The sequence below is a fragment of the Panthera tigris genome, chromosome F2 (assembly GCF_018350195.1).
Source record: "Panthera tigris isolate Pti1 chromosome F2, P.tigris_Pti1_mat1.1, whole genome shotgun sequence".
NCBI lineage: Eukaryota > Metazoa > Chordata > Mammalia > Carnivora > Felidae > Panthera > Panthera tigris.
The window spans coordinates 46,122,831-46,139,922 of NC_056676.1; the positions used below are offsets into that span (position 1 = coordinate 46,122,831).

Sequence of the window (17,092 nt, forward strand, 5' to 3'; positions counted from 1 at the left end):
CAACTCTGGAAGCATCGGAGCACGAGGGTTAGGAGAGATTTCAGTCCTACACTGCCTGAACACAAATCCCAGCTCTGCTGTGTGACTCTGGGCATGCTACTCCAACCTGCCTCAGGTGCCTCAGTTCTCTCACTGTGAGGTAGGAATAATAACAGCAATTTGCAAAGATTTTGCAAGTCAATAAGCATTGCACAATATTACCACCTACTAATGAAGAGCTAGGGAAAGTAATTGGGGTGGGCACTGCCATAATACAATTCAATATCTAGCTTTACACTGATCTGATTTGACCTCATAGATTTTAGAACAGTGCTGCCCAAAACAACTTTCTCGTGATCAATATAATAGCCTCTGGTGGCTACTGAGCACTAGAAATGTGGCTAGTTTGATTTTAAAATGTACAGTGGAATTGGGTTTTAGGCTCAGATAACTGTGCTAATGAAGTACTGAATTTCTAATTTAAATAACCCACTAGTAACAAGTGGCTATTACACTGGACAGCAGGGATACAGAAATTTCAGAAAGTTTGAACAGTACTAATCTGTAAACATCTTCCAAGCAATAATCTATAAATATCATTATAAGTTTTTGGTGAATATTGGGCAACAAGGACTCCATATTGCTTTCCTTGATATCTAACTGGAGTGTGGCCACCTCTACTGCTGGTTAACGTAGACGCTATGCCTTGGGCTTTGGAACTGTCCGTTTTTGATGTGCAAAGTCCAAGGTGGCTGAACAGAACACGAGACTATCATCTGTGCTGTGAGGAAAGTCAAGGAGGTATCCACGGCAAGGCTAAAATCGTCCCTAGAACACCGCGTTGAAGCTACTTCAGAGCACAAAGAAATGTCTTGATCCCAAAGTTCTACTTCGTCTAGCACAGTTGGAATGGTTTGGACCTGAGCAATTTTAAAGAGTAGTTTCACCGGATGCTGGTCTCTTCCCTGCATCCCCCACACAGTGTTCTATTAACTTTGAGAAATGCTACTTCTTGGTGTACCCTCTATAAACTATGTGGAAAAGGCATGCCAAAATGACTCAACAAGAGAAGCCGTAGTATGAATGTGAGTCCCGGATAAAAGTAGTATTTGGTAAAATCAGTAGAACGATTTCATATAAGTCATGTAATATAAAGGCAAAATAAGTGGAAAAAATTGATAATAAAATGTGTATTTCAATACATAAGTGCTCAGGCACAGACACACAAGAAGAAGCAATAAAATCATTAGTACCTACGCGCTACGTATGTCGGCAACTTAATTATCATCAGTGGCACTGCTGTCAGTAATAAGATTTTTTAAAACAGGTACTAGAATTCTTGGTCAAGTTTTAACAAAATAAAAGTATGATCTCATAGGTGTATTCTTGGAGAATTCAGTGTATATTAAAACTGTATAAAAAATAGAGTTGGGTTTAGGGCTCAAATACCTAAGTTGTTTTTTTGTTTATTTTTTGAACGTTCAACAGAACATTCAAGAATCATGTAACATAAGGAATCATTCTTTGTTGAGCTAAACCATCCCATGTGCTGTGGGACATAAAACATCTACGGCCCTGCCCTCTAATTGCCAGCCATACCTCCAATCATTTCTAAAACCTCTGCTCCAAGCCAATCATATAAACTCTATCACTTCCACCCTCACCAATCACTGGTTCATCAATCCGGGGTTAATCGTCCAATGCGTGGCCTTGGATGGTTTGAGAATAGGGAACATGATGTAATGTCAGTCAATGAAACCCAGAGAAAGTTTGCTGGGGGCCTGGCAGGAAAAGTTTCCCAGGAGAACACCACAGGAAGACAGTCTCTTTCTTCTTTTCTACATGGTTACAGATGGATGCTGAGGCCTGAAAATTCTAAACTCTTCTCAAAACTAGCTGGAGGATGAAGTCAACAAGCAGGAGGGCAGAGCCAGAGGCATAGGAGAACTTGATGTAAATGTGAATTGTCACCCTTGGGCTCTACTCTACCTCTAGACTTCCTGTTCCATAATTTCCTATGGTTTAAACCACTTTCTTTTTTTAAAGTTTATTTACTTATTTTGAGAGGGGGGAGGGACAGAAAGTGGGGAGAGAGAGAGAGAGAGAGAGAGAGAGAGAGAGAGAGAATGAATGAATCCCAAGCAGTCTCCACCCTGCCAGCACAGAGCCCAACTCGGGGCTCAAACTCACGAACGGGAGATCATGACCCAAGCTGAAATCAAGAGTTGGGACACTCAACTGACTGAGCTACCCAGGTGCCCCTAAACCACTTTGAATTTGGATTTTGGTTTCCTGCAGCTGAAAGCACTTTGACACATACATGAACAATTTCACACCACAGAAGCCTAATTGAAAAAAAAAAAAACAAAACCCAAAATAACACACAATAGCAGGTGAATATTGTTCCTGGACTTCTATACCATGTATATACCAATTATGCTTTTTTGTTCGTTTGTTTTTTACCTGTAGTAAACGAGCCTGCACGCTCACATGTAAAGGAGCTACACTGATCGAGACTGCAATTCTTCCATCAAGTGGCAAGCATACTGTAGAAGAATGACCAACACAGGTCACACATGCAGCCTGTTAAAGAAAACATGTGAAATGTAAACAGCTATTTAATCTGAAAAAACATATAGCTGCAGGGGAAAGAGTAATAGTATATTTGTGTACAGAGTTCTCCACAGCACAAGATGCGCTGTGGGCAGACAGGGTAGTACAATGGACTAAGCGCCTGGTCTCATGAAGCTTGTAATTACAGACAAATGAAACAAACAAACAAAAAACCATGTTTATTGAGTATGGTAACTGATGAGAAATAACAGCAAAGAAGGTTAATGAGGAAAGGTTTTCTGAACATGCCAGAGTCTGAACTTCAATTTTAAAGGTTGGCAATACGGAGAGGGTGTGGGAAATGGTGCATTACAGGATGAGGAAAAGTTAAGTATTTAGGAACGTGGGTGGAAATTCAGTAACATACTGCTGTGATGGCAGCAGGTAAGGTTCTAGACGACTCCACTGTCAGGTTCATGACACAGTAGGGCAGAAGGAAAAAAAACTTATAATCGGAGACAGAGCTTCAACTTGGAATGCCTGTTCTACTGTGTCCATCTGTCTGACTCTGGACAAGTAACAACCCTCCCTGCGTCAGTCTCCTCACTTTACAAAATAGGAAAATGTAGCTTGGGTCGGGGGCTTAGAGATGACACGAGACGAGGCGTGTTAAGTAACATGTGATAGAAAGGTACTTGATCATGGTAGTTATCACTTAAAATTTTTTTTTAAACGTTCCATTCCATTTCTGTTCTCTGTTCATTTCCACAGAGAGAGAGTGCAAGCAGGGGAGAGGCAGAGAGAGGGAGAGAGAGGGAATCCCAAGCAGGCTTCGCGCTGCCAGCACAGAGCCCAATGTGGGGCTCAAACTGAGATCATGACCTGAGCCAAAACGATGAGTTGGACGCTCGACCTACTGAGCCACCCAGGCACCCCAGTTATTATCACTTTTAAATCCACAAGCAATTCACCCAAATTACTTTCAGAGCCTTTACAAGACAAACTTATGTGAAACTGAATATACCTATTACATCAGGTTTGAAAAAAACTTTTCAAAGGTTGCAATTGCAACCTATTCGACGGTGCCCTAAATTAAAAGACAATGACACACTAAGGAAATGGGTTGTGATTAAGAGACTACAAATGCATTTATTGGTAGTATTACTGAATGCTGAATGCAGAGATTAAAATACAAAGAAATCAGCACTTAAAATCTTTTAAAAATGCAGTATCTTTACATATACATTAACCAATTCTGCATATCTATTTAGATTTACAAACATAGAGCAAATTCCAAAGCTTTCACTCTGAGTATACTTTGATTTTGAGTTCTAGTGTTCTCCATTCTAAAGTCAGTTGTTTTTTTGTTTTTTGTTTTTTTGCTGTTTTTACCAAGTATGATTTATTTTGTTTCTACCCTAAAAACAAGACTCTGTGAGCTGATCCTGAAGCAGTCCGTTAAATCAGGAATTTTTAAACAGCTCTTTAAGAGAGGATAAAGCCACATGAAGGAAAATGCCTAATCCTACATATATAAATACAAGAGAAAATATCAAGAAGCAACAAGAATCACAGAAATACCAATCCTAAACTATAATTTCTACTTCTAGCGACAATTCAATTAGCAGTAGCTTAGATGCCTTTGTTCTAAAAAATAAAACCATTAGTTCTTTCACTACAATTTTCTGACTATACTCAATGAATAATTAGGAACTCTTCGTATACTTTTTAAAAACTCAAGAATATGATTTATACGGAACAGGATCGTTAACAAACAAAAGAGACCTTCAGACATACTGCTGAGAGCTGCAATGCAGTTTGGGGACCAGGTTTCAATTTCTCTAGTGCTGCCATTCATAAAGTTTATGGCACCCAGCACATAGCGCTCAGCACTGTCAACTTAGAAACGCTCCATCCGTTCCTGCATCAGAGAATTACTGACATGGATGGGACTGTTACAACAATTCTCACAGGGCCTCTAAACAGGACTGCGTGTAAAGTGAAATGATTGTAAACTATGAGACTGCTGTGACAACACAGCTAGCTTGTAGAGCTGAATTTTTCACAATAATAACACTACAGAATTACAGTGACAGCGACATGTGTCAGAGTTCTCTTTACCTGCTGACTATTAAGTAGAAAAAGAGTTTTCTGACTATATTTTTGATGAACAGGAGATCTTTGAAGTAAACATTAGGGGAAACTGGAAAGTGGACAAAACGAACTCAAGTTTTCTTTTTCACAGACATTAACAACAAGCAAAGCAGTTTACAAAAAAGAAAACCAAAGTTGCCCTATAAACAAATAAATATATGATCAAATCAATCATTTTTGAAGAAAATATAGCTCATTTTCAAAAGTTCTGTTTGGTTTGTAACTAGACTCGAAAATATTAAAATAAACCAAACAGATTCCTGCAATACTGATTTGCTATGTGAAAAAAGCACAAGTTTTAAGCTGAATCTTTCATTCTCTCCCCTATTCCCAGAAAATGAGAAGGAAAAAAAAGCGGGGGACTCTTGCAAAAATAAAACCAAAACCAACCAGCTAACAAAAAGTAATCATATAAGAAAACCCTTTTTTTTGAACACCTCACTTTAGTTGGTCCCATATCAGGGTAAGGTTTCCGTAGCAAGGACTCCCTAGTCTCTTCCTTTATCTTTCATTCTTCAATCACCTCCACGTTTTTATCAAACAAGGCTATGTGAAGGCTTTCCTAACAAGTCAGGCTGAGTCAGAGGTAGCTTTAGGATGAAGTATACTTGACTACGGTATGTGGTTAGTTCAAATGAAAACATTACGTTGTTCAAAAAGGATTACAACACCTAAAAATGCACAACGAAAAAAATGTACAGCCCTCACTGCCTTGCCTAAGAGAAAACTTTTGAGAAACTCAGAACGTGAGGCACTGGCCTCATCCCCATTAGCCCCTTTAATGCACCAGTTCAGGTTGGTTCTCCACGAAGGGGAGCACCCCGCTCACATAGTAGGCAATGCCAAGAGACAGCAAAGCAATGACAAAGATCAAGAGCAACACCCTCCAGAAGCCCAGATCCTCGACAAACTCCTGCCATGTGGTTCGGAAGCTGGACAGGACTCCTTCCCCTTGCTGCAGGTTGGGGTTGAGGAGAGAATGGCTTTCCATGGCACTGTGAAAGGAGCAAAGAAAAAGGAAAGAGACATGAACAACGCATTCCACCCATTTTGGAGACATACAACAGTAGCCACGTAACTTAGAAAAGACAGGACACAACACTTATAAGAAGAAAACTGACCTATACCTACTCGCACGCATTCACATACTCATGTACGTATCTGCATGTATCTGCACAGTCTACCTTTGACTGTAAATTAAGCCACAATGACTATGTTTCTTGGTTTAGTATCCAGCAGAGCCAGGGTTAAAAATCCTTTTCTAATGAAAAGGTCCTAAGCAGAAGTCTATTTTTTTAAAGTTTATTTTTGAGAGAGAATGGGGGAGGGGCAAAGAGAGAGAGGGAGACAGAGAATCTCAAGAAGGCTCCACACTGTCAGCAGGAAGCCCGACGTGAGGCTTGGACTCATGAAACCGTGAGATCATGACCTGAGCCAAAATCAAGAGATGCTTACCCGACCGCTCCCCCAAGCAGAACTTGTGAAGTTTGTAAAATGAGTTGTTTCAAACTCACAGTATCTAAGTAACCAAATTTTGGTTACTTTAAATTTAGAATTCAAAACAAAGATTCATACCTCGAGAATTCATGTTAATGAAAATAAGTCAAGATGGGGAAATCTAAAAAAGCATTTTATATAGTGTGTGAATCTTAGAGTTAAAAGGAAATTGGCATTTATTTAGTTCAATTATCTGACCAATGAAGGAATTTCTTCTTTTAACTGTAATGATCTAAAAACGGACATTTAGCTCAGTCTGTTGTACATCTGAACAGGCCTAGTCATTATGGAATTCTTAATAGCTTCCTCCTACTGGTTGTAGTTCTATCTGGTACAGTAATACAAAATAAGTTTATTTCACTTCTGCATAAAGGCTGAATCTAATTGAAAATACAGTAGCACAAGTGCCATAAAAACGGATTCTTATGACGCCTGGGTGGCTCAGTTGGTTGAGCATCTGACTCCTGCTTTCAGCTCAGGTCGTGATCTCACGGTTTGGGAAATAGAGCCCCATGTGTGGCTCTGCGCTGACCGTGTGGAGCCTGCTTGGGATTTTCTCCCTCTCTCTCTGCCCCTCCCCCCGGCTGTGCACACGTGTGCTCTCTCTCAAAATAAATAAACTCTGAAAACACTAAACAAAGAAACACGGATTCTTGATTCTGGTTTTCAGAACTCTATCAGTGAGAAATATGACCCCTATAAGTAGAAAACAGGATATCTGACTTTGGTATTTGGAAGGCCACACTGTGATGAATTCAAAGCTCAAAGGGATTAGCACCCACAACTATGTCACAACATACAGGCCCAATAACAGGGTAGCATTTAGATTAAAACCACAATGACCATAATCATATGTGCCAACTATCTCTTGCTTATAAAAGGTCATTTACTACCCGTCCTCAACCCCTTCTCTTCCTATTCTTCCAACCATCTGGGTATAGAACAATGGAAACAGTCTGGTTCATCATGCAAAAACCGGCATTCTTATCTAACCTACAATTTTACTTTACTTCTTGATACTTAATCAGAGGTCCTTCAGCATTTACTAGTATTAAAGGTCTTCTCTAGAATCATAGGAAGCAGACTTCCTAATTGACCAGTCTGCCTGACATCCAAGCTTTTCTTCTTTATATATGAAAAGATGTTTATTTTCTAAATAAGAAAGGACATTTTCAGTGGGAGTCTACCAGAACACAAAAATTAAAAAAAACCAAGTTCAAAAATAAGATTAGAACTTTGAGGAGGTTTAAATACATAATACCATAAATAGATAAAGAAGTTCAGGACAGGTTAATTTTGACTTATTCAAAATTTATTGACTATGTCCAAGTTGACATAATCTCATACTCAAAGATGTTAGGTATAAAATGAGAATTTAGTTGGGCATTCTCTAGGAGCTCATGAAGCTCTGCCAATCAGAATTTCCTAGGGTGACCTTATCCAGTGAAATGCTTTCTACTGTATGTGTGCACATAATATTTTTTTTGTACGTGTGTCATCAACACCGTCTTTGTCATCCTATGCTCACAAATTAAAAAAATGACTACATTAAGCTTAGGACATATGGGGGAGTGGGGAAAATATTTTTCATCATCTTGATTTATGGGCCCTTTAGTTATGCTATGTCTCAGAGAACCCTAAGGGTAATGGAAAATGCTAGGTACATCCAAAACTTGCTTCATGTTCTGCTAATCATCACACAGCTTTGCCACAATGCCATGTGCTAGCCAATCCCATTAAGCTTTATTCCTTAACCTTTTCGATTGATAAAATTCACATATCATAAAATTCATCTTTTTAAGTTGTACAATTGAGTGGTTTTTAGTATATTCACAAAGTTGTACAACCATCTCCACTGACTTCAGAACATATTCATCGCCTCTATAATAAACTCTACCGCTTAGCAGTCACCGCCCATTGCCTCTTCCACCAGATCCTGGCAACCACCAATCTACTTTTTACGTGCTGATTCTGGACATTTCATATAAATGGAATTATCTATGTCTTATTTAACCGGCTTCTTTCATGTAGCATGGTTTTAAAGCTCATCCATGTTGTAGCATATTGATATATGGTATGTCATGCCTTTTTATGGTGGAATATTCCACTAGATGCATGAATGACATTTTGTTTATCCACTTATCAGCTGATGGACTTTTAGGTGGTTTCCACTTTTGGGCTTTTATAACTAATACAGTTATAAACATTCATGTACAAGTTTTTGTGTGAATGTATGTTTTCAATTTTCTTGGGTATACACCTAAAGTGGAACTGTTGGTTCATATGGTAACTCAGTGTGACTTTCTCAGAACTGCCAGACTGCTCTCCAAAGCAGCTACTCTACTTTACATTCCCACCAGCAATGTATGAGGGTTCCAGTTTCCCCACATCTTGCCAATACTTGCCGTCATTTCATCTTTTTGATTACAGCCATCCTACTGGGTATGAAGTAGTAACTCACTGTGGCTTTGCTCTGCATTTTTCTAATGACCAACGATGTTGCCTTTAAGCTTTTTAAGCGTCAACCACCACATGTCTACCATGATACTGAGGGGCAGGAATAGATAGGGCAACGAGGTAGTACAAGTATTAATAATTCAATCTGTGGGGGCACCTGGGTGACTCAGTCGGTTGAGCGTCTGACTTGGGCTCAGGTCATGATCTCACAGTTCATGGGTTCGAGCCCCATGTCAAGCTCTGTGCTGACAGCTCAGAGCCTGGAGCCTGTTTCAGATTCTGTGTCTCCCTCTCTCTCAGCCCCTCGCCTGCTCCTGCTCCATCTCTCTCTCTCTCTCAAATAAACATTAAAAAAATAAAAAATAAAAACAATTCAATCTTTGGGGGCACTGGGTGGCTCATTGAGTTAAGTGTCCGACTCTTCATTTTGGCTGGTCATGATCTCACAGTTCGTGAAATTGAGCCCCAAGAAGGGCTCTGCACTGATAGCATGGAGCCTGCTTGGGACTTTCTCTCTCCCTCTCTCTCTCTACCCCTACCCTGCTTGCATGTGCATGCTCACTCTCTCTCAAAAATAAACATCCAAAAAAAAAATTCAATTTTTTAAGAACTGGCTTTACACAATGCTATAAATAATACAAATCCTTATGCTAAAGGAAATGACAGGTATGCGAAAAAAGCAGGAGTAAATATTTCATACTGAGCCACTCAAATGACTAATTACACGTACTACTTAGCTAATAAGTAATCACAACTGACGCAAAATAAAGCTAAAAGTATACTTCTGACAAGAAGATGCCAAGAAGCTGGCTATTAACAAAATATAGCAAGGAAGGTCCCCAAAATATACCAAGCAGAAACACATTCTTGGACATTTTTCACGGCAAAGAAGCTTAAAGTATTTGCGAAAATAAACTTCAAGTTATCTTGGAAGAGCATATTTAACAAATAATAGATAACTCAATGTTATTATGCTGCTTATAGCATTCTGTCAATCCGGGGTACAAAGGTGTGAGAAAAGGGCTTGCCAAGGTATCTCAATGTATCTTGGACTTCCTGCTTATTTTATCTACTTGTCAGCTTCTAGTGATAACTCATGAGCTGCCATGTGCTGTTCTAGAAGTAAAACCTACTCTGGACAGCAGTAAGTTCTTGAAAGTATCTAAACAAATAGTCCGAAGCTTGAGAGTGGAATTAATGGTTCCCACAGAGTACACCAGCCAGCACATGAAGAGGAGGGAAAGCAATCATGGGTACAAAGGAATCAAATTAAGGGTCAACTATAAAAAATAGAGATGATTCCATTAGCACTCACAGAAACCATGACCCCAGCAGTCTACGTGGACCATATTATCCTATTTCCCAGTCCGGATCAGTCAAGCTACTGGGTCAACAGCTGATGAGGGCCCTTGAAATATATTCTTTTGAAAATTTTGGGAGGGGACGATACTAGGTGCATCATCCTTCCTACCCTGTAGTATCTGGATGGCTGAAACTCCATGGCGGTCAACCAAAACCCATGCTAGTACAACTCAGTCTGGCCTACTAACTTTACCTGATGAGCCAGTGGGGCCAGGAGTTTCAGAGCTCCCTGAACTGTACTGTAAACTGCTTCTAGATGAGAAACGATGAGACGCTAAAGACCCTGTCAGTCACCACATCTTAGCTTCAGTTTCTTACAAAAGCCCAAATTTCATTTGTTCCAACTCATGGGAGAATCACTTTCATTTTCCCATTACAGAATTGTGTGTTAAATCTTAATTTCCCTCCTCCTGTTTTTGCTTGTCCTCAGCACTCCACTTTCCTGCCTTTGAAAGGGCCTTTTTGGTCTTAGTTCTAATACTGTCCAAGTTTTGAGCCTTATCTTTCTCCCCATTTTCTGAATTCCATTCTGTTTGTGACCTGCACTTAAAATTCTCAAACTCTTTGCTTCCCTCCCTAATACGCAGCTCTTAACTACCTCTTCTCTCTTATGCTGACAATATTGCAGGATTCCTTGCACGGGTCTAACAGAACATTACATGCATGTGGGCACGTAGTCCTTTCTGTTAATAGTTTCTCAATTGTAATCTGGAGCCATACGGACCTATATAAAGTTCAAAGAAAGTATCAAAGCTCTGTACTTGAAAGCAAATAAATAGAAAGCTCACAAAGTTGTCATAAAAGATCTAAGGACTTAAAGTGGATTGCCCCTTAAAAAATTATATCGTAAGTACCTTTCACTCTCAGCTGTCTGCATGGTCTCCAGTTTTGAGTGAGTTCCTCTGTTAAATCCTTTTACCTCTTGTTCTTCCAAAGATTCCAGCAATCGGATGACATCTTTATTCACTCCTCTGCGCTTTGCCAGAACTAAGGGTGTAGCACCTTGATGATTGCTAAAAAAGTTCATACATATAAAGAGGTCATCGTAACAGCTGGACTGTATTGTTAGTACCCATTTGTGTATATCTCAGTGATAAGGCACAGGCCAAATTAACTCAAAATTAAAGCACAGTGCAGAACCAATAGTTGAACTAGAACTTGAATTTTGAATTAACCTATTTTTTTTCTTATAGGGAAAAAGGAAGAATATACAGGTAAAAGTGAATAAATGAGAATAAATAAATGAAAAAGAGAGCTGCTTCTTAGAAATTAATTGGAAAGTTCCAGATTCTAGATTCACTCTTATCGGACATTTATATTTTATAGCAAAAAAATACATTACAAAAGGTCTAAGAATTAAAAACAAAAGTCTAAAGCAACCAAATAAGGTTCAAATTCCAGCTGTGTGACCTCTGTCTTTGTTTAAACTCTTCTTGTCTCAACTAATTCATCTGTAAAATGAGGATAATACCTACCTCAAGAGCTATTCATTCTAAGGATTAAATGAGCTAACGTTACGTAAACACAGTGCCCGGTCCATAACAGATTTTCAACAAATGTCAGTTCTTTTCTTCTTTTTCCTTTGTCTCACGCCACAATTAATTGTGAGCAGAATCTCACCACTATTTTCATAAACAAGCTTGCACTGCTTCTGCATAAACCCAGAAGTCAGCCTCTTGTTTCCTCACTCCCCTAACAAGATTACCTTGTCCTCAATGCCTTTTTGAACTTGTCACTGCAGCTGATCAATGAGAAAGCAGAATCAACAGACTCTGAGATTGGACCACTGGTTGACAACCTAATGGAAAGAAATGACTAGACTTCAAAAACCACAGAGAACTTACCAAATATCAATTTTGAGCCCATTGGAAACTAAGAATTGAATAGTGTCCACATGGCCACAGAGATGAAGAGCTGTGTTTCCTTGATAATCTGTGGCCAGAAGATCAGCACCAAATTTATGCAACAGCTGGCAGATGTCTACATTCCCTCTGGCTGCTGCAAGGTGAAGGCCTGTTCTGCCCCTGCTGTCACGAATATTTGGGTCAAAGCCACTTTCCAAAAGCCGCTTGGAATAGTTAAAGTCTCCATCAATACAGGCTTGTAGCAAGGGCACATTAGTTTGAGACGAATCGTTTACAAAAACGTAGGACATTATTCTGATGTGGTGGATGGAATATGCCTGTAACGAAATATGAGGTAAGTGAGATTCAGTAAAGCCAAACTAAATCAAGACAATGAAGTCATTTAGAAAAGCACTATTTCTTATCCTTCTTGGCCTCCTGCCTCTAATAACTTACCTCACCAAACAGAAACAACAACAAAGTTATCAATTATATTTTATTTTCCATTAAAATGCCTTTTATTCATATCCATTCAATCAAAACCGCAATTGAATTATTCTAAAGCTCTATTTTGTTTTTCATTATATAAAAAGATTAAGAAAGATTTTCAAAGTTAAAAAGATATAATGGCTTAGATTTAGATTCATTGCATTGTCAGAAGACATATATAACATTATCCTTAAACTTTAAACACATGCTACTGCTGATAGAGATTTCTTATCTAAAACAAAAAAAATCCTCTTTCACATATTTGCCTCTTATCATAATTGAGATATTCCATATGGTAAACAAAACTATCTGCTCAAAAGTTAACTAAATCAGCACGAAAAAAAACAATGAAATAACTTAATTCACATTCAATAAGGACCGGCTAAATGTTGTGTCTATAGCACAAACCTCTATTTTCATAGAAAGAAAACAGCTAGGAAGAGCAATAAACTGAATTTAAAAATTGGAAATATCATGGAATCAACTCAGAGTGTCTTTCTTACGGTATCGATCCTATTCGGCTCTGTTCTGTGGTTATCTAAGTATCTGATTTTGCCAAACTCCCATTGCCTGAAAACTGAGAGATGAAAAAAAACAGGTCTGTCTGGGAATAGAGAGGCAGGGCAAAGGCAGCAATCCCAACTGTCTCCACTTTAAATTTCATCCATCTGAGTAACTCAGCTTTCCCAGCTTCACCAGTGTGTCCACACCTCTTTCACTGATACTTCCCTGCCCCAGCAATCTCTCGGTCTGTGTGTGTGTGTGTGTGTGTGTGTGTGTGTGTGTGTGTGTGTGTGTGTGTGTGTCTAACTGGCCCCCTCTTTGTTGCTTTAAGAAAAAGTTAAAGCCTGACAAAAGAAACCTTACTAAGAAATTGAAGAGAAAACAAACCCAAAGAAGAAAACACAAAGGCAGAGACCAATGTCTTTATAGAGGTGACTTCCTCACTCTACAGTTACAAAAGCTGAGTCACAGACAATCTATCAGACAAAGTCTTTCTTTCTGGAACACGGATGGAACTGGATGTTAGACCAATCTATGCTTCTGTCTAACCTCAAGGGGATTCAGGAAAGCATGGCTACGGAGTTTGGTGAGGTTCTTGGCCCTCCTCCTTTTAGCCTGGTTTCCCAGCAGAGCCTCTGTCCCTCTAGACACAGGTTACTTTCCACTAGAGCTCCGCTGCCTCCATGGGTTCCCTGTAACAAGGGGAAACATTAATACACGCTAAGGGCTTGCTCCAAGCCAGGCATCGCACCCAGGGTTCCCAGTAAATTTTGTTTAATCTTCCTCACAACTCTATAATAAGGGTTATTATATTGAATTTTAATAAGGAGTCACTGAAGGATTTCAACCCAAGGAAATGGCATGGTCTCATGATATCAGTCTTTTGGAAAGATTACTCTGTTGGCAACAGGGAGAGGCTAGATTGGAGGCTAGATTCGAGGTTGGAGACAGGGAGATCAATCAGCTGGTCACTGTTGAAATCTAGGGAATAAATGATGACAGCCCGATCTAAGGCAGTGGCAGAAAGAAGGGAGCACACTGGAGAGGGACAGAAAAATAGCATTAGCTCAACTTAATGACCCACTACATATAAAGGGTAAGAAGCAGTTGTTAAGGATAACTCTAAATAAGTGGGAAATCTGCTTATGATTAAGAATTACAGAGATCAAGATAAAATAAACTTCAGATTATGCCACTATATAACAGTTTTTAAAGAAAGTAACCTGTCGAGAAGAAATTACTCATTAAAATAGTCAGGAATTCTCTTTGGGGGTGCCTGGATGGCTCAGTCGGCTGGGTGTCCGACTTCAGCTCAGGTCATGGTCTCACACTCTGTGAGTTCGAGTCCCGCGTCGGGCTCTGTGCTGACAGCTCAGAGCCTGGAGCCCGCTTCAGAATCTGTGTCTCCCCCTTTCTCTGTCCCTCCCCTGCTCATGTTCTGTCTCTCTCTGTCTCAAAAATAAATAAAAACATAAAAAAAAAAAAAAAGAATTCTCTTTGAACGGTAACCTCCTTATTTTCCCCTATAGTATTCACTGGATTATTATCATAAAAAAGGAAAAGCTATCTGAAACTTTTCAAAAAGTAAAATATCACATATCAAGAGCTTTTCAAGAGATAATGTGTTTTGGTTAAATTCTGTAAGAATAGACAATGAAAAACAAGCTACTTGGTATTTTTGGTTCAAACACAGTACGAATTCTTGTGGTTTAAAGACTTGGGATTCTTTTGAATGTTGGCTCAGTTAAAAAAAAAAAAAAAAAGCCTTTCTTGTTTATTTTTTAAGTGAGAAGAAGTGTGGTGCATTTTGTGAGTTTTTCTGTGTCCTTGAGAAACTAACTTTGCCCCCAGATTTAATAAGGCCAATGAGAGATAACATTTTTCATCTTGATCACATAACTGAATCTGCCATAAAGCAAGGCATCAAAGCTTTCACATATTATGAGGAAGTCGACAGTAGAAAAATACTCACGTAAAACTTAAGATTAGATCTTTTTTTTCAGTGGTCACCCAGCAGTTTCTCTGAATTCTTAAGAAGGTTCAACAGAATATCCAGAAATGTGCTGGCAAGGATCTACAGTAAATAGAAAATTTAGTTATAACAAGGTTGTGACATGAAGAAAGTCTAGCTGTTTTATCAAACAGAGAAACTAGTGGGGCTATGAAAATCTATGGGTAAGGCCTCAATTTGTGAGGCTGGTAAAATAACAAGTAATAAAGTAATGAAAAGGGAGGACTGAAGGACTTATTAAGGAGTGGCTCTGTTGCCCACAAACAAGAAAGCATGGTCAGAAAGATAAAAGAAAAAGAATCAAATTATGTGCCATCAGTAGAGGACAAACTGGGCTCAGAAAATTCACTCCAAATAACCGGAATGCAGAATGCATTTTTTCACATTATAAATGGTGGCTAGATCTCAGAGTAGCACACAAAAGCATTTTTAGAAATAAAATGCTATTTGCAAGGGGGGAGGGAGTAAAAATAACCAATACTTATATTTAAACCAAACAGGATATATTTAAGGAAAAATATTTCTAATCCATCCTGAATGCTGGTACTTAAATCTGCCCACGAGATTGTCCCCTGCCCCTTTTGCTGTTCAACATGAAAGAAAAATTGGCTCAAATCTGCCTGCAATCTTTGCCATACACCAGATTCTGCTCCTCCTGAAACATGCTGCTGCCTGTCCTTTATGCTCTTGCTGGACCCACTCAGGTTTCCCCTCTGCACTCAGGGACATCTCAAGTGCCTGGTCTGCCCCACTGTACTCTACTCTTGAGGGATGATGGAAGTAGGGTCATGCACAGACAGTATGTCCACAGCATATCAGTGTTAATTCATTAAACATTTACTATATGCCCCAAATATGGCAGATACTACACTAAGTGGTAGGATATAAGTACAAAATCTCAAATTTGTAGCTCAGGCTGAAATTCAGGTTAAGCTTTTAGAGGTCATTCATGCTGTTATCAAATTCCTTTAAGTAAACTTATATGCGAATAATTAATGGTATTTTTTGAAGCTCCATTTAAATACATAAGTCAGGTTGCATCATAAGGGTTATCAGCGTAGGCTGGAAGATGAGGACTGACAAATTATATGTACCATTTTAGACAAACTTCGTATTACTGAGCCACTTAATCAATTTGCTTTAACAAAATTCTGAGTTCACCCACAGTGTATATCTTTACTTTCTTTTTTTTTTTTTAATTTTTTTTAACCTTTATTTATTTTTGAGACAGAGAGAGACAGAGCATGAATGGGGGAGGGTCAGAGAGAGGGAGATACAGAATCCAAAACAGGCTCCAGGCTCCGAGCTGTCAGCACAGAGCCCGACGCGGAGCTCGAACTCACGGACCGCGAGATCGTGACCTGAGCCGAAGTCGGACGCCTAACCGACTGAGCCACCCAGGTGCCCCTCTTTACTTTCTTATTGTAACAACTGGGGGTTGAATCTTCATGACTCGAGCTTATCTCTAATATATGATTTTTAACGTTAAAATGGTGCAGGCGTTAGTCTGAAGATAGTAGGGTTCACACTATGAAAAGGACAAAGTTTGCTTCTCATTTGGAGATAGAATTATAGATTATATAGTTACCCCCTCAAATGACCCATTAAATTCACAAGAAAGTTCCTAAACTTTCTTGGTCAGTAGAAGGGAAGTGGGTGGGGAGGATGGGTGAAATAGGTGATAGGGATTAAGGAGTGCACTTGTGAGGAGCACAAAGTGTTGAATGGAAGTGTTGAATCACTATATTGTACACCTGAAACTAATATTACACTGTATATTCACTAACTGGACTTTAAATAAAAACTTAAAAATAAATTCACAAGAAAGTTCCTTTAAATTCACAGGAAAGACAATGCTTCTGCCATTTTCTTTTGAAGACAAGCCCCATAAGACAGTACATTTGATCAAATTACAGATTTATTTATGTGATTTCAAAGTTAATATCATACAAATGCATTAGACCTAATTACACTTGAAACCTGAAAGAAAATGTCTGGACCCCAATTAGACCTTAATCACTAGGAATCTATTAATTGCTTCTCCAGAAGTTATAAAAGTGAATAAAATTGAGAACATCTATTAACTATTATTCAAGGGGTGAGAAGGACTAAAGATTTTTTTAATTAAACTTTTTGAGATAATTGTAGATGAAGTTGTAGGAAATAATACAAGGAGATCCTGTGTACTTTTACCCAGTTTCCCCTGGTGTTAGTATCTCACAGAACTATAGTATAATATCAC

The 17,092-nt window shown here is 38.9% G+C and overlaps 1 protein-coding gene across 1 annotated transcript in view; it reads right to left on the reverse strand.

The window, feature by feature from the left end:
• Positions 1–5,123: 5,123 nt before the first annotated feature.
• The window catches only part of ANKRD46 (ankyrin repeat domain 46), a 39,802-nt gene continuing 27,833 nt past the window's right edge, over positions 5,124–17,092 (reverse strand). The window contains exons 2-5 of the mRNA XM_007073307.2: positions 14,812–14,913; positions 11,847–12,184; positions 10,857–11,015; positions 5,124–5,681 (exon numbers count right to left, since the gene is read on the reverse strand). Coding sequence (XP_007073369.1) covers positions 5,465–5,681; positions 10,857–11,015; positions 11,847–12,157 — 687 coding nt within the window. The 5' untranslated portion in view covers positions 12,158–12,184; positions 14,812–14,913 and the 3' untranslated portion in view covers positions 5,124–5,464. The remainder of the gene's footprint in view (positions 5,682–10,856; positions 11,016–11,846; positions 12,185–14,811; positions 14,914–17,092) is intronic.